The sequence below is a fragment of the Diadema antillarum genome, unplaced genomic scaffold, assembly GCF_040938485.1.
Source record: "Diadema antillarum isolate AM-2024a unplaced genomic scaffold, OU_Dant_1.0 seq00000838_RagTag, whole genome shotgun sequence".
NCBI lineage: Eukaryota > Metazoa > Echinodermata > Echinoidea > Diadematoida > Diadematidae > Diadema > Diadema antillarum.
In genome coordinates, this window is record NW_027271714.1 from 135,870 (window position 1) to 154,968 (window position 19,099).

The 19,099-nt window shown below is 38.4% G+C and overlaps 1 protein-coding gene across 1 annotated transcript; it reads right to left on the reverse strand.

Annotated features, from left to right (window-relative positions):
* Nucleotides 1-6,026: 6,026 nt before the first annotated feature.
* LOC139740154 (selenocysteine lyase-like) lies at nt 6,027-18,984 on the reverse strand. The gene is made up of 12 exons (XM_071650742.1): nt 18,878-18,984; nt 17,649-17,758; nt 17,092-17,192; nt 15,940-16,111; nt 14,983-15,113; nt 14,129-14,284; nt 13,412-13,518; nt 12,650-12,686; nt 9,903-9,986; nt 9,166-9,265; nt 8,060-8,135; nt 6,027-6,189 (listed from the first exon to the last, which is right to left on the reverse strand). Exons 1-12 carry the CDS (start codon nt 18,982-18,984, stop codon nt 6,027-6,029), a joined length of 1,344 nt encoding a protein of 447 aa, XP_071506843.1.
* Nucleotides 18,985-19,099: the final 115 nt, after the last annotated feature.

Genomic DNA, 19,099 nt, shown 5'->3' on the forward strand with positions numbered 1-19,099 from the left:
CAATGAAAAGAATGAATATGACGAATAGACGGAGGAAATCATAAACCTTGACAAAGAAGATACATGTATTACGACTTGCATACACATGACCACACACAATCATGTGAAGGAAGGAAAAACAGTATATGGGATAATCAAAACTACAAATTATAAAACATTAATTTTGATCTTTTTTCTTTTCGTTGACGCCTAGAACACGCAAAAGCTGATGTTGATGAAGCTGCTCTCGGGAAGTAATCTCAGCCTGGAAAGTATCGCATCCAGAGTCTCGAACCTACAACCTGACAAACGAGGATCATCCAGTTGTGAGTATCCACTATGGTATAGCCACCCGTATACACGTGATCTTCAACCAAACCAATAACACGAAATGTCAATCGATATATTAAAAGTCCGACTGAGGAGGGGGGGGGGGGGGAGGGCGCTCAGGCCAGGAATTCCGCAAAGGGAGGCACATCACCTATTTTTTCTTTTGATTTATTTTGTCTTAACAAAAAAATAAAAAGGGGCGTGCGCCTGGTGCGCCCCCCTCTGGATCCGCCACTGTGGCCCCACTTTTTTTGGATGACTTTATTATAGGAATACATAGGATCTAATTACTTGCCCCATCCCCCCCCCCCGTTTTTTTCCCCAAAAGTGGCACCAGAAAGAAAGAAAGAAGAAAAAAAAACCGTGGTTAAGCTTTATTTGTGGTGTACCAAAGTTGCACTGAGGACCCTTTTTTCCCCTGCTTGTTAGCTGATGAAACCCGGAAGTGGCACCAGAAATACAATGCATAGAATGGGCCCCACTTTTCAAAAACGTGGGTGCCGGCCATGTTACATCATGACACAGTGTCATGCTAATTGAAGGGGTGGTATTCGTCACTATGAGTAAAACTGCACAAATAAAGCAAAATAAGTATTTTTGAATAACCCGGGGTTCTGCTTTGCCCATGAGCAGAAAAGAAACTGGTAATTTGTACCAACAGCTAGGTGTGTTGGATTTTATTTGCAGAGAAAAACATGAGATGATTATTCAAGGGATCCTTACAAATAGTGCTTGCTGGCACATCCGCCTGACAACGAAAGTGGAACAATGACAATATCAATAGAAAACACCCCAACAAAATTAGGCCCTAATGCTAATGCATTCCACGTCAAATTATAAAATAGAGGCTTTCCAAATTGTTAAGTGACGGTCCATTCTGGTGACCTGTAGTCTACGCAAGTTCATCCTTTGTTTAAACGTGATTGATGAATTCAAAAAATTGTTATGCCGGGCAAGCTTATGCTTTACGGCGCTTTCAAAACGAGTTAAGTGCCTAGCCAAATGAGAGAGAGAGAGAGAGAGAGAAAAAAAAAAAGAAGGTCATTATGATGATATAATTATTGTTGTCAACATTTTCTTTGCTACCCCAAAATTTCTGCAATGAAAATACCGCTACAGTGGGGAAAATTACCACGTTAATAAACGATTAAATGAATCCAAAGCCGTAAAGTGAAAGTATTCCGTTTCCTTGTATGATCCATTAAGTATAAGTTTATACTTCATGAGTCTTTTACCAGTTTTAATGTAATGTACAGTATGCCCAATGATCGCGAAAACCATCCAAAGTTTTCATATCGTAAATAAAAGAGCATAATATAAATTCTACAATATTGTATGTAGCGTATAATAATCATTGGAGGTTGCTACTCTAGTTAGATGGATTCTGCTTGCATGTTTATTCTCATATCTTCTCAAACGATAATCGACGTGAACCTCCATAAATTTCTTGTATATAAACAGGTATCATATATCACATTAATAACCTCTCCCTCTCTTTCTATCTCACTCCCTCTTTCCGGTCACATGATTACAGCTAGCGGCTGTCGCTTTTGGAAGATTCTTTGTTGATGAGACGACCAATAGACCAAGGCACCTGTTACCACGACAACGCCGTAATCCTCTTTGACTCACGGAATATCTCTTCTTTAGCGATTCAAATCTTAGTATCACCACATCAAATTCCATTCGAAGGAAATCATCTAAGCTCTTTAGCTGGAACATGGCGTAATCACGTACGGTCCATACTTCAACTAAGTACTAGTATTACTTTACCCCATGCCTACGTGACTTCCAAGGGTGTTATACAGTGGACTCCCGTTATAACGAAATCCTCGCGGGACTGGCAGATTTCTTTCGTTTTATCGAAATTTCGTTACAACCGAACAAATAAACAATAAGAATGCATCGACCGGATAATGTTGAGGTCTGAATGTTTACTTCGTTGTAACCGGAATTTCGTTAACTACAGCGTGCTCATTGAAACGGGAGTGCACTGTATAAAGTCTAAAAGGGTCTTTAGAATCTCGTAACGCATAGGGGCTGTGGAGAGGTTGGGTGTCATTTCTCCATTCCGTAAAATGCAAAAGAATCTTGAATTACATCCATTGGATATAAATGATGTGATCATGTTTGAATGGGTGAATCGTAAAGGATAATCCCAGCGGGGTACACTATAACTTGTTCTGTAGATAAAGCGTATTTTGGTAGATGCAAGTACGTGTACATACATTGTACAAGAATATTGCTCAATGTTTGAAGCGATATTATGGTTGCTATTTCAAGATTCAAGAAATCTGCAATTTTAAATTATATACCTCTAAACATCAGCAAAGTCAAATTTATAGCTTAGACTTGAATCCCGCTGGGAATTCATTGTATATCACTAAGATCTATTAAGTCCAATACCGTATACAGTATTACGTGTAAGAAAGCATGACTAAAATTTGGATTTCGTTTTAATATTTCATTATGTTTTATCTTGGGGTTTCTAAAATCGAGTACAAGAATGATGTGCGAAGATATGATATCAATCGAATTCTAAAATCAGCTAATGTACAAGTAATCTAGTAAATACTTAAACAATGTATTCATGACTTCATCTCCCAGAAGTGTGCATTAATTAATATTTGGGTATAACGGATTATAAAAAAAAAACAACTGAGTAAGAAAAGTTATAAAAAGTGATTTAACAATGAAAAAGTATTGTTCTTTGCTGCAGGCCTGTCTTATTTCATCCCAGAAAGACCAACTTACTATTTCTTTTTTTGTGTGTGAATGTTGCACACCTAACAATGACAGAGAATTTGAAATTAAGAATCAAAATATGAAATTACTTGAAAATGATTGTTACTTTGAGAAAATACAGTATACTCTCTTTGTAAATCCAATGTATGTTCAGAGTACTCTTGTTATCTCAAATGCCTTCCGACCTGAGAATCATTTTTTCATATTGGCATTGTTATACATGTATTGGGGATTGAAAACAAAGACTTACAAAGAAATGCTCAACTGTGGAGTAAGAAAGATTATTCTGTTCATATGAAAGTTTGCTATATCAGTGTTCTTTATCAAGAGAGTCCATTCGTATGTCCCCCAACAAAAAATACAATCGGACTTTCCGCAACACTAACTTTAAAAATAGTGAATCAATCCAGATGCAATTTCAAAGTATGAAACTATAACTTATTATCTGCATCTTACAGAAAACCCCATTCGATTTGGTGAAGTGGTCAAAGAGAATTGAGGATCTTTGTAGAGCATGTCAGGAATCCCTTCCCTCCAAGTTTTGTTCACTGTGTTCACAGTTCAAAGAGCATCCAAGCGCTGAACTTGGAAGAAACGGACACATGACATGCTTTATAACGATCCACACTTTTTTCTCTGTGACCACTTAACCAAATCGAACAGGATTTTCTCCAAAATGTAGGTAAGAAGTTGTAGTTTCATTCCCTGAAATAGCATTCGAATTGTTTGAGCAGCATTTTGAATGTTATCAATGCAGAAATCCGATTGTAAATTTTTTGACATACTGTATACTGCCTTGTTTGTTATTGTTATACATAATGTACCTGATTGCCATCAATAGGATCAAAGATGGCAAAATTGACGAAGATGTTTCTATGATGACTTTTCAAATGTGTACAATAACAAGAAACAAGCTCTAATTTAGTCAATTGCTATGCAGTGTACAATGTACTTTAAACAAACATGTAGGCAACATGGATTAGGAAAGCCCATTTGTAAAATACATAAACACATACACATGACATAAAAACAAACACAATCATACACTGTACTCCATAATACTATGACAACAGTAGCACTTTTGAGTGACAATAATTTATACACTTGTAGGACATCATTGTCGATTGTAGGATGATGTATTTAATCACACTACATGCCTACATACTACAGTACTTAGTACACTCGTTACCATCACCCAATCTGTATCTAATACACAATGTGTTGTTTCCAGATGGAACGAAATAAAAAGATGCACTCATTAATCAGTGAGTGCAAACACATAATACGCACAGGCTATCCAAGCATGAGTTGTGATTCTTTTGACACTTACCAAAACTCACACATATGATACATCAAATCTACCTCACAAAAAATTAACTATAATTCCATGTTTGAGTAAGAGCAGCATTGATGAGATTATAATACATAATTTGTGTGTTTGTGCGTGTATTGTCAAATAACATGTTTTTTTGAAGGCACAATCCATTAATTCTTCAGAAGGAAAGATATGCTGTCAAACAAAACGCATTGAAGCATTGAAGTCATAATCTATCCCCCACTCAAACATCACAAGTTAAAAACAAAGGGAAAAAAAAGAATGCATTGTAGGCCTACTTTATGCTCTTCTGGATCTAATTCTAATTATTGTAAAAGTGGAAATTTTTGTGGTGTCAAATTTCTGCACATTTCATGTGACCAAAGATAAAAGTATGCAAACATTTTTGCTTGATACATGTATATGATTCATTAATTACTGCCTTAATTTTGCAGAATAAAAATCATGCAAAATTCATCTTAACTGGCCAAGTGCAAAAGATTACTTGCACGAAAATATCCACTTTTACAGTAATTACTGATATTGACTCCTCAAGAGTTCTTTTCAAAAAGTTATTGTGGCATGCGAGGGTTTGTAAAATAGTACTCAGTAAAATATTTGTAACCTATTACAACAGCCTGATAATGTTAATTGCAAACATCCAGTATCTGGTTTCAGCACTATTAGAGTCTCCAGAATCTCTGTTTGCCAATGATAGGACTTATATACCTTTTTTCTTCCCTTTGTCCCATTTCCCACTTGTGAGTTGAGACCATGATAAAATGAAGAAAATGAAGCAAATCTCTGAGGGAAATTGTTTGGCAATTGTAAAGGTCCCGCTTTACATCCCTGCTAGATCTCTATGCTCATCCCACTCTGGTTCTCTGATAATTCCAAGATTCACTACAATATGGGGCACACGTGCCTTTGGCCATGCTGCTCCCACCTTATGGAATAACTTACCTTCAGCCGTAAAAATTTGTTCTTCATCAGACTCCTTTAAAAGCAGTCTAAAAACTCACTTGTTCAAAGCCTCAATTTGACTACTCATTACATGTATTTGATATTTGTATGTCCTTTATCTCCTTCACTTTCTCTTCCTTCCGCGCCTAGAGCACTCTGCAGAGTGGATTTGGCGCTATATAAATCATATCAATTATTATCATTATTATTTACAGTCCTTGCAAATGAATGAACATGCACAATGATGGTTTCTTTCAGCTTGGGATCTTAATACCCTGTGCGTGTAGAGAGCTTCAGCTTTTCTGCCAGTGGCTATGTACATGGGAATCTTTGTCATTGTATGACTGTAATAGTAGTATGCACCTTTTGTAATATGGCATGTATTTTGGCATTTTTGCACTCACAACTGGGCCAATGCGTCATCTATTTTCCACTAAATATTTCAGTATCTCTGTTCTGCCATGTATTTCAGTATCATAATTCCTATTCTATCCAGGGACTAAAAAAGACCACCACTGATATAACTGGTCCATCATATTCATAAAAAATAAGATGCTTCAGCATTGAAAATTGATTTTTTTTAAAAAAATAATAAAGTCATCTACAAAAGCAGCAGCTGATTAAATAAATATAGGAATCACTTTTACTTGGTTTCCTCTTGACAAGGGGAATTAAAATCAGAGGATTATGATGATCATGAATTCCCATTTTCAGCATCTATACTCTTCAAGACATCTTTGAGATCACTGACGACCCTGTCGATGTCAGCAAAGGTCGTTCCTCGTCCGACGCTGAGTCTCAGAGCGTTGGTTGCAATGTCATATGGAACACCAATGGCAAGCAAGATGTGTGACGGTCTAGGAAGAGAGAGAATAGAAGTAAAGATTACGAGACATTTTTTTCTTCGTCGTACAGTGTGCACAAATATATTGTAGAAAAACATTCATCGCATGTTTAACTACTGCTCTCCTAATAATTAATTATACTGTGCTGTTTCCCCAAAAGATAAAACAAAAGAAGACACATAATCGCAATGACACCCCCCCCCCAAAAAAAAAAGAGAGAAAATAATAATGATAAAAAGACATGTCACACTAATATTTCACAAGAGACATATACATGTATTACTTTTGTTCCACATAAACCTGAATTATAATTTCATAAGAGACTGTTGAATAATGGACTTGCATCACATCACGCGCAGAGGGTGTAAACACATTTCTTTTGTGCATGGCTTGTTGATGTTTTTTGACAAACAAGCATGTGCATATACACACATTGACAAGCAAAAATCTTTTCGACGAACAGGTATACTGTATGGTTCCCCAATCCTCGATAATACCATGAATATACAGTGAAAGGATCATTTGTACAATTAGAAATACCCACGCTTCAAAACTTATGGCAGTCATTTTTAATATCATACCAACCAATAAATGGGTAAGACAACAGCAGCTATAGTGCTAGTGAATCACAAAAGTTATTATTTTTCTTTTGCACAATATTACATGCCAAAATATACATTGCAACCAATGTTCAAGTAAATGTCCATAGCAATTTCCCCTTTCCCCCTCTTCCAACTTGGCTTTTTCAAAATATGTCCCTCGGATAAGACATAAAATGGAAGTCCCATGTGTGAGAGAGTCACAACTCATGCGCATATAAGATCCCACTTCATTTATTCATCGTAAAGAGCAGGGTGTTTAACCCGGCGAAGTGGTCCCACCTCATATCCAACTGGAAGACCAGCTATTGCAGCTGAATATGGGCCATCCAGCCATTTTTTTAGATGGAAATGAACAAGCAAACAAACAAAAACAAGAATAACAAGAGACCCGGGGGTCACACGCTCACCTGAGTATCGCAGTTTCACCTTCCATGCATTCTTGCACACTCTTACCTAAGAACATTGGAAACTTAGGTCTGCATATGGATCCCCCCCCCCTAAACTCCAGGGTGGGGGGGGGGGGGGGCAGGCAGCCCTGGATCTGCAATGAACAAACTTGGAACTAAAGTCATCAATGTACAAACTCATGGTATTATCTATGCTTTATCATTTCTGGTTCTAGAGTAGATTTTGCAATACTCCTTAATTTGTGGGGGGGGGGGGGGCCTAAGGATGCTACCTGCTAAGTTTGGTCAAAATACATGAGGTTTTCAAAAAGAAGATGAACATGTACAATTCAGGCCCCATTACAACTGTAGGACTTCTCTCCATCCCCTCTCCTGGGTCCCAAGGGGGGGGGGGGGGGGGGGGGGGTACCCCTGATTCCGCCAAGAAACTACAGTCATCAATGTACTAACTCATAGTATTATCTAAGCCCTATCACTTCTGGTTCTAGAAGATTTTTAAAGATTCCTTAATTTTAGGGGGTTTGGGCCCTCCTGGGGCCCCCCAGGTATGCCATGGTGCCCATTTGAACAAATTGAGATCCTATCCCCCTAGGGATGCTACCTGCAAAGTTTGGTGAAAATCGGTCATGGGGTTCTCAAGAAGAAGATGAAAATTTAAAAAGTTTACGCACGACGGACGACGGACGACGCACGACGCACGACGCACAACGGACGACGGACGCCGGACGCCGGACGCCGGACGAAGAGCGATCGCAATAGCTCACTTGAAGGCTCAGGTGAGCTAAAAAACCCCTTTCTGTCAGGTATCTCTTTAAAGCCCACAACTCTCTTTAATAGCATTGAAATACATTGTACATCAAGTCAGTCACTAACCTTTCACCAGTATGTGAGTGACAAGCTGCTCCTACACTGGCTTGGAGACTGGTTGCCATGGAGAGAAGTTTTCTTCCTACAGTCGGACAAAAGAAGAAAACAAAAAAGACTCAGCTAAAATCATCACATCATGTCAGAATAATGCATTAGAAATACTCACAGATTTGCGTAGAGCTGGACGTATAGTCTAGATTGTGAGAGAAGTAGCTGCTTTGTGCTTATCCAACGAGGACATGAAACAACTTTGAGAAGTTTGGATTCATCTTCACTCTTGTGACCTAAACCAGGGCTCCACACTAACTTTTTTATTTGGTGGCCCGATGGGACCACCAAAATCCTCAATTTCAAATTTTTGGTGGCCCGAGAGAAAAATTTGGTGGCCCCGGAAAAAAAAACAATTAAAAACATTAAAAGTCCTGTTTTTTAATGAGTCAAATATCTAAGTTTTATCACAGTAAGAATTGGAAGTTGGACACATCTAGAACCTACTCATAAATAAACCTCAACAAACTCGCATCACTCACTCTCAGGCACTCATTCATTCCTTTTCATCCATCCTTTAAACAAATCATTTAACTGCTAATTTCCGGCGAAAAAAGTTACGAATTAATTGACACACTCTTCCAAAAATTTTGGTGGCCCAAGGCGGGCCACCAAATTTGCCCTTTTTTTAAAATTTGGTGGCCCGACTTTCATTTTTGGTGGCCCTGGGCCACCGGGCCACAGTTAGTGTCGAGCCCTGCCTAAACAAAACCTCGGTGACATTTAATGATGTAAACTGCTGCATACCTGGGTCTAATAATTTGTGGGACACGATTGTCAACAGTCACTTCTGGCCATTAACCTAACATTGCCACATTTTGTTTGAAAATGAATTCTCTTAAAGGGATGGTAGGTATTGGTGGAGATGAGAATTGGGCGTTAACTTTTTGCGAGATACCAAGAAAACACTTATGATATAGTACAGAACATACCATTTTTTAGAGGAATTCAAAGTTTATTTGATGAAAAAATGTCTGGTTTTACAATTTATAACATTGTAATTGGACAACACAGAGAAACTATACCAATCTGAGATTGAGATTTTCCTTCCACGAACTTATTACCTTGGCGATTTTTGCCCATGAAAGACACGTTACAGGTGTTTGGAATTCGCCGGCTGCCTTCAAACTTCCCATTGATGTGAATCATATCACCAAAGGCAGACTACTGGGGACAGAAAATAAGACATAAATAGTTTTGTTTTGTCTATGGTATTGCTGTCTTGGTAAATATTAAACTTCAACTTCATATGACAAACAATTACCAAAAATCTGCTGACAAAAAAAAAGCCATTAGCAGAAATGACAGAAAGTTCTTACTGTTCTTTTCAAATGGCACAACCAAAATCAAATGTTATATACACATAGGAGAGAAAGATAAGCATTGTGTGAAATACTATCATCATTTCATTTCTGCCTTTACACAGGCATATAAACATATATGCATACCAACTTCTTTGTTTTTTAACTCACAGTGTGAATTTAAGTAAACATCTTATCTAGAAACCAATAAATCCCATAAAAGAAAATAACACTATCGAAGCGGCATTTAAATGCCCTTCTGACAGTTTAGTTACAATGAAATTCCAGGACATGTTTCCCGAGAGGAGTCCTTTTTTTTTTTTTTTTTCAACTGGGGACTATAAAACCAATTTTTCAACTGTGCAACAAACAATTTTTTTAAAGGTCATGTATTCTCTTAGACTATATCTATGCTCTTGCTATAATGTGCATAATATGACCATTAATTGACTAAGATACTATACTGGTAACTATATTATCAAGGTGCAAATTATTCTCACCAAGAGTGACTCCTCAAGATAGTCTCGTACTGCTCTCATTCCAGACTCGTATTTGCCAATATTTCCCGTGACAAGCTCTGCAGCCTGTGAGAAAGGGAAGCAGAAATTCCGCGTATGACTCTGAAGTCACTTGAAACACTTTGCAAAGAGGCCGTACATGTGTCAAACTATCTTGATAATGCTATATCAAGAAGTTACGTGTACATGACCTTGAGCTAATCCACACTGGTACAATTGTATTGGAACATGAAGGGCCATTCTGGGTATTTCTGAAATATCAAAACTATTCAAAAATTCCACCACAGAGTCTCAAATTAGCAGTATATTTCCTTGAATTAGGGTAGGGTCATTAATTCTATGTCTGATATTCTTCTACAGGCAAAGGTAGACTGCTGGAATGAATAATATAAGACTGAAAATTTACACTACCATGACTTTGCTTGACCTGAGGCTTTTTTGTGTTTTCATCATAAAAAATAATAATAATAATAATAATAATACATAACATTTATAAAGCGCTTAATATCATATTTCTAAGCGCTGGGGAAAAACAAAGATAGAGAACGAGTGAAGAAGAAAACAATAAGCAATCCACATATAAGTACAGCAACAATCATATATATGACAACAATTACAAATACTAGTACACTACCGACACAGATAACACTTCCTAAAGAGATATGTTTTGAGGTTTGACTTAAATGAATCTAGTGTATTGGCTTGTCGGATGCTGACGGGAAGATTGTTCCATAGTTTAGGAGCAAGAGAGGAAAAGGCACGATCACCATAACGTGTGTTGGTACGAGGTCCAGAGGATAACTGAAGATTGGCAGTGGTGGCGGAACGAAGACGTCTGGTTGTGGAGGATGTGGATGCAGAGCGGAGAGAAACAAGATCTTGAAGGTAGGGTGGTGCGAGGTTGTGGTTGATTTTGAAAATGAGAAGGAGAACTTTGAAGATGATTCTGTCTTGGATCTGTAGCCAGTGAAGGGACTGTAAGATTGGGCTGATATGATCTGATTTTTTAGTTCGAGTGACAAGTCTGGCTGCAGTGTTTTGTATTCGTTGAAGGGGTGCAATGTTGGAAGACGGGAGACCAGCAAGGAGACCATTGCAGTAATCCAAATGTGATGAGATGAAGGCATGGACTAATCGTTCCGTGGATGACTTATCGAGATATCGCCTTATCTTTCCGATTTTGCATACACCTCATGAGGCGGATCGACATATACTTTTAATTTGGTGATTAAGAGTCAGGTTCTTGTCAAGAATAACCCCGAGGTCTCGAATACGCTCTGACGAAGAAATGCTTCCAGATTCAAAGTTAAGAGATGGCAGGCAGTCTGTATTACGGAACTTGGATGACAGATGAAGCATTTCAGTTTTGAGCTCATTAAGCTTCAGCTTATGCTCAAATGACCATCTCTTCACATCATTGATGCAGGCGGAGAGTCTGAGCATCGCCCCCTCATGATCTGATGAGCTCATGATGAGGTATATTTGAGTGTCATCAGCGTAGGTTGCATGTTGCATTCCATGATGAGAGTTGATAAGTCTTCCCAAAGGACCGGTGTACAGGATATACATCAGGGGTCCTACAACTGATCCTTGAGGGACCCCATAAGGAAGGGAAAAGGGTCTGGAGCGAGTGCCATTAACAAGAATCTCCTGATTGCGTCCCTCCAGATAAGATTCTATCCAATGGAGAACAGTTCCTTTGATACCACAATCAGACTCAAGACGATGAAGGAGACTGTGATGATCTAGCGTATCAAACGCAGCGGAGTAGTCTAAAATAATGAGGACAGCTTCCTGACCCTTATCCAGAGCAAGCAGAAGATTATTAAGGACTCTTACCAGAGCAGTTTCAGTAGAGTGAAAATGACAATAAGCCGATTGATGAGGTGGAAACAAGCTGTTTTCATCCAGATAAGTCCTGAGTTGAGCTGCAACAAGTTTCTCAAGGACCTTGCTAAGAAATGGTAAGTTAGTGATAGGCCTGTAGTTCTTTAAATCATTCCGTTCAAGACCAGGTTTCTTTAATAAAGGTACCACATGTGCTGTCTTGAACTGCTCAGGAACCACTCCTGAGGAAAGAGAGAGGTTGATGATTTGTGTCATAAGAGGCAGAAGTTCATCGAGACATGCCTTTACCAGCCATGTGGGGATTGGATCCAAGCTGGAAGACTTTGAGGATAGCGATTTAATGAGGGATTTCACTCGGCTTTCGGGAACAGGATCAAACTCTGACAGATTGCAGTCAGGTGAAATCCCAGGTTGTGCAGGCACACAGGAGAATGAAGAAAAATGATCTCAAGAGATCATTTTTGGTGTTTTCGTCATAAAACTATATGCTACAAATACTTCCTATTACGCCACATCATTATTGTCTGTACAAATAGTACATTCTCAGATACAAGCAAACACACTTATTTATCTTCCTCTAGACTAAGTGATATCATGTTTGTATCGTGGTGTGCGACTGAAGAAAAGTCATACCAAACAGCCGTAGTGTACTCCTTTTCTGTGAAGTATTCAAGCTTTCTCACACTCAAATACAAATTTTCCAATGGTAATATGTAAATCAATCTATCCAGAACAACTATGCACACACAACTACTCTAACAGTGCAAGATCGTAGACGTGATATCACATACATTTTCCTCCCACACAGGGCAAAATTGAGTCCAGTTGGCCTAAAGCTTTGAAGAAACATCAAAGTTGTCCACTTCATTGCAGCTTCTTACCTTTCCCAAGCCTGCAATCATTCCAGTATTCTCTGTCCTACAATTGATACAAAATTTATTATAAAGGAAAACAAAGAGAAGATAGAACTGTTAATAGATGAAATTCTAATAAATCATTATAATCTATACCACCACAGGGAACCTTGGGGCTAGCTAGTAGTAAGACAAAACCAAATGTAGACTAATCTATAGAGTGGCATACATAAATATGGTTACCCCATGACATTAAACCTAACACATACATATGGCTACAAATTGCCCCCCCCCCCCCCCCCCCCCGGAAAAAAAAAACCAAAAAAGAAAAAAAACCTAACAAACATTCTTATGCCTTCCATATCTTTAAAAAACAAACAAACAAACAAAAACCTTTATAAAGAATTTGTTCATACTACAAAGGGTGAAGAACACAATATTAGGTACAAACATTTACTCCAGCAGGTAGCACACCAATTGAATTTACCCACGCGTTTGTAGCTTTATGGTACCCCCGACACCATTTGTCCTTAACAAAAACCGTGATAAATCTTTTTGCTTGGGCAGTCAATATGTTCTTCTGGGTCTTCTGTTTCTCTTCTGAGAGATGGACCATCTCTTCTTAACCTGAGTCGACTGACTAAGTTGTACAAATGTGGCACATAAAGAGTTAATACCTGTGCAACTTTTCTAAGGCACTCTAAAAAGTGAGATCTGCAACCTTAAAACCATCGATGGAGCCTCTCCTTACTCCAAGGGGGTACATGTGGATCTAAGCTTGCCACTCACCCAGGCCTAAGATTTCTCTCCTGTCCTCCTCCAAAGAGCATGGGGTAGATGGGTGGGCCTGCCCCACCCCTTTTCACATACAGGGCTCCAATCCTCGGACCATAGAACTGAAATAACACAAATGAAAGCACCCAATAAAATTGTAACTGCTGACCATTTCAAAGATAACCAACCTGTACACATATCTGAAATGTACATTTTTCCACTCACTGCATTTATTTTTCTCACCTTTTGATGGTAAGAAGGGCGCAAAGGTGTTATATAAAGCAATATGCAAAAATCTAAATACTTATGCATATGATTATGTACACCCTTTCCTGAAAATCATGTTTATTGGTGGACTTTTGTGGACATTTAAAAAACAGATTTCATTTAGGAAACAGATTTCATTTAGAAGCTACAAGATGGATTAAAGTTCTCAAACACATCAAGAAATCAAACAAAGAAAATAACTCATTAATTCATTAGTGGTAGGTTAATTATCATAAACTGCATTAGTTGGTACTAAACACTCTGACCACCATCAAAGTCACGAATGATGATAAAAAATTTATATAGATTCAACGAATGAAATAAAAACGACAAATGACTACAATATCAATACTAATGATCGACATAAAAGTGATCATCATCACCATCATTGCGATTAAAGCTACAAGCACAGCAGCATGTATCATCAAATGATGATGAATAATAAGTGACCCTCTAGATGCATACCTTGTGACCAACAATTGTCAGGTAGTCTACGTTCAGATCGGAAACATTGACTTCAATCTTGCCGATTGTCTGGGCAGCATCTGTGTGCAAGAGAATCTTCCGCCCTCTGTGGCTTTTCTGCTCTTCTCTCACACGCTCAAATATCTCCGTCACTGGCTGGAAAAAACCAAAACAAAACAAAGGAATATCAGAATAAAAATGGTCTTGTTGATCGACCTATTTGACATCCCTGTGTTCATACAGTCCTACTCATCAACACAGAATTATGCACATGTTAGTTTCCCACAGTGTTACAGTGCGTGCCTCATTTTGATTATATCCCATTTTATACTGCATATGAATTCAGTGTTGTATACACTTTCCCCCATTTCAATTTCCTGAGGAGGGGTTCTGTGATATGTTGCCAGTTGTGGTTCTCTTGTGCAGACACTAATTGAGTCCCACATATCCATATCCATGTTGGGAGGCTATAGCTGATAGCCAGCTCTCTCATTAACCTGTTGAGGACGGTTTGACTTTGCTACAACACGCATTTCCCATAGACACCTGCCCGAGTATACTCGGCACTCATTCTGAACGGTTTAACAAATTGTGAGCATTTTCTTAAATGATCAATGATCCTTACCAATCTGGGAAGTGTAGGAAGTTATGTAAGCAATGTTTTCATATCCAACCATAAACAGATACTGCTTCTCCTGATATGCTCAGCTCTCATTATGACAACTAAGTGTTTGTCACAAATTACTGTCAATACTTGGTTGCTTCTCTTCTCTATCATACTTTTCATCTTTTGGTTTTAAGATTTCTCCTTCCTACTGTAAGACAGTTAAAAATTCTCAAGGTACTTAACATACCTGTATCACTCCAATCTCATTGTTGGCATGCATGATGGTGATGAGACAAGTGGCCGGTCTGATGGCATCCATGACTGCCTCCACCTCTACTCTACCGGTCTTGGTGGACGCCGGCACAAAGGTGACATCAGCTGGTGGAAAAAAGAAAGAGACATTGAAACAAACTAATCTCAATTCCTTCACTTAATCATCTTCTTCATCTACTTTCCTTTGCAATCACATTGGAGTGCCTTAGAACTGACAATGAAAATATATGTGAAAGGCAGATGGTGACAGAGAAGTGTACAATGATACATTGCAATTTATCCTTCAATGTGATTTGTTAGTTAAATGTTATGATGGTGAAAAATAATGATTTATCGTCAGAAATGTCGGGACAAATGAGTGGACAGTACAGTGCAGCATTGATAACATAAATTGATTATCATATTACACATGTCTCTGACAATTATGGTATTGGTGAAGAAACAACAAAATACATTTTACTTCTTCAATGCAATCAAATTCAGTTTAATTCTTATTCTGTACATTTTTATCTATCTATCTATCTATCTATCTATCTATCTATCTATCTACAATTGTATCTATCTACCTATCTATCTATCTATCTATCTATCTATCATTCTCTCAATCTATTGATCTATCTATCTATCTATCTATCTATATATTGATATGTACATAATATTGAAAGTCTTTGCTATTAAACCTGAAGACAGACAGGGGTGTGGAAGATCATAGGGGTATTCCTGAAGAGATAAATAAAAGCTACATGAAAAACTAAAAAACACACATTAACCCGTTGAGGACGAGTCTCGTGTATACTCAGGCAAGGGTCTATGGGAAATACGTGTTGTAGCAAAATCAGTCCGTCCTCAACGGAGTAAATCATTTCAATATTTATAGGATATTCAAGATAAATCCATCTAATTGCAAGCTATCAAGTCAGACTTTACTCACCAATCCCTTCTTTGATGAGATGTTCCAGTGGAAGCTTAATAGAATCGTGCTCCAGGTTGGTTGTGATGATGTGGGGCTTGAGAGGGTGCCCTGCATCTCCATTGGCATTTCCGTCGCCATGGTGACAGGTCTTGAAATGTGTGATTGCTGTGTGTATTACAAGATTGTTTGCCTGAATTGGAAAACACACACAAAAACAAATGTAAACAAAACAATATAAAACCATAATGACTGTTTCTCTTTGAAGAAATTATATTGTGCTACACTTTATACTTAATAAAAGTAATAGAGAGTTTGTGATAAAACCCAGAGTGATCATACTGTTAGGGGTCGCACTTAACTTTTTTTTAAACTAGCCAGGCGGACTACTTAGAATCAATTTTGACACTGAAGCAACATTTTGGCTAGCCAGATGGACTAGTTACTTCAGAATTTTATGATTTTTAGCTAGTCTGACATGATTTTGGGTGGCCAATGGCCAGCGGACCATCGCCAATTTCGAACCCTGAATCATGAAGATTGTTTGGTTGTGGGGGCCAAGATCTATATCATTACCTCATCTAATTTGCATATGGTTAGTGTGGTTGCGACTTTATTATCTTGTGAAAGCAAGTGATACTTTAACATTCTTTTTCCTTCTCATTCTTTACTAACTTTAGTAATAATCTCAATTTGCCATATGTATCGCAACCCCCCCCCCCCAAAAAAAAAGTGGAATTAAACATGGTTCACATCAGTAAGAGGATGACTTACATAACACTGAAATGGATTACAACATTATGACGTGATTGAAAAGCATGTGCTGTACTCTTTCATACCCACTGTAAAACTGTCACAACTTTACCAACCACAGGAGCCAAACTAACATAATTTCAATGGAGGGAATCAATCTTACTGATATATTAAAAAAAAGAGAACATTTTCCTATTTCATATTGTTTCATTCAATCCACTTCGATATCAACTCAAACAAGGAGTGGACTTTCACTTTAACCCTTTCTTTTTCAAGGACTTTGGACAGTGTGTACAGCCATATGGCTTTTTCTTTGCCTATCAACACTAAAAGCACACAAAGGTTTAAGGAAAAAAAAAAATATATATATAGTTTTTTAGACCTGCACCTCCACCTGTAAGAAAACTCTCTTAGCATTACCTCTGTGCCTCCAGATGTGAAGATGATGTCACCGGGGGATGCCCCTATCATGTCTGCTACCTGTGCTCTGGCCTTGTTGATGACCTGCTTGGCAAGCTGACCTTTGACGCAAAGAATAGACAACATTCATGCAACACTATTCTGGCAATATAATACAAAGCTTCACAAAGCAGCACAAGTCTTTTTTTGTGTGTGTTTCTTTACATAATTTTGCAAATAAGACCTGATGGAAATACATTATAACTGATGCCAGTCAAATTTGGACAAATATTGAATACAGCATTTCTCTTTTGTCTCACTTATTTCTCATTGGATTGGGCACTGTTCTACTCTAGATTAAGAATTATCCCAATTTTGCTAAACGTTTGTGTATAGTGCAGTGATTTATCAAGATGAATGATTGAAAAAGCAATCTTTACTGCCTGGCATTTGTCAGATCTACATCAAAGTTGTGACAATCTGGCTCCTTGTTTTGTTGTTGTTTTACTGCTCCATTTTGCACAGATATTCTCCAAGTTTCATTCAATTTCTCTCCTGTTCCCATGGGTCCCAATTACCTTGTGGATAAGAGCTGCTGGGGTTCCCCCAGGCTTCGGTCAGGGCATTGGTCACAGCTTCTACCACAGCAGGCTCCAAGGGCGTTGTGGCATTGTAATCCAGGTACACCCTGTTGAGACAATAATGTCCATTGCACAAGCTCTTCAGAATGAATATGCACAGCAAACAGTCGGTCTATAGTCTAATATTAAAGGAAAAGCTTGGATTTAAAAAATTTACTTGTAGAGAAACAGTTGTACTGTGGTCTATGTTATGTAACATAGTCATAATACTAATAATAGACACCATGCACCAACTGATAAAACAATTTTGTTGTTGTCTTTCAATTTACATTTAGTGTCATATCAGCAGGTGTCAAGTTGTCAACAAAAAGTGTAAGATCATGATTCGCATGAAGACGCCACATTCAACTTTATTAGGGTTCTATATCATAATTAATTTGGCATAGACGTAGTTAGTTTAGGTCCTACGTTCGAATGCTTTTAATTATAGTCATCCGATCGCTGTTGTGCATAAAATTAAAATTGTTCTTATCTCGTTCCATGATCTCGGAGACCCAGCCCTGGATTTTACTTGCACAGTCACCATTTTATTGTACATACAACTTTTTCACTGTCACCTACTCTTCTTACACTGTCACCTACTGTCGCACACCCATCCCAGTTTAGCTTATGGACAAGCTGCCATCGCCCATCGGGATTATATCTTCAAGGTTCAAGCCTGGTTCAAGATGATGACATGACATGATTGATTGACTGTGGTTTTCTGTTTATGTTAATTATCAAAATATTAAATTCTGAGTTCTGACACTTACTTTGACTTCGTTGAATCACTAGCCATATCCGCGATGTAAAAGCGATGGACAACGTAAACGGTAAGAGATCCCGCGAGACCGGCTGAGCTGATCAAGATGCCGCTGAACCCCCGAGTTTTATGAGAGCCACGAGAGCTGCGCTGCGTGCAACAATCAGTGGGGACTCGCGATCACCTGATAATATGTAGAGCTGTCACATGACCACAAATCCAGCAGAACTGTGTACCAGTGCCAGCCAGTCACATGATCGAGTAGGTGAGTATAAAATTGACGGGAATATTATCCTATTTGACAGCGCTGCAATAACTTATGGTCAAAGTTTTGTGCTGCTACATAAAAAAAGTCATAGCTTCACCAGCTGTGAAGAATTACCCATTAGTGAGTATTCAACATTCATGATTCACGGCATTTTACTCGATCTCGATATCTCGAGTCAACTGCGACGCCGACGGTTCGGTAGATCGCACCAGCCCTTGACAGGCGAGGCGTTTGCCGCGCCGTTGATCGTCGATCACGTACATAGCTGCGCTAATTTCATGAGTGCATACCGTCATTCCAGCAGGTTAGCACTATACCCAGTAATAGCAGTGCAGTGAAGTATAATTATGTCAGTACAATAATAGACCCTGAGTCCTG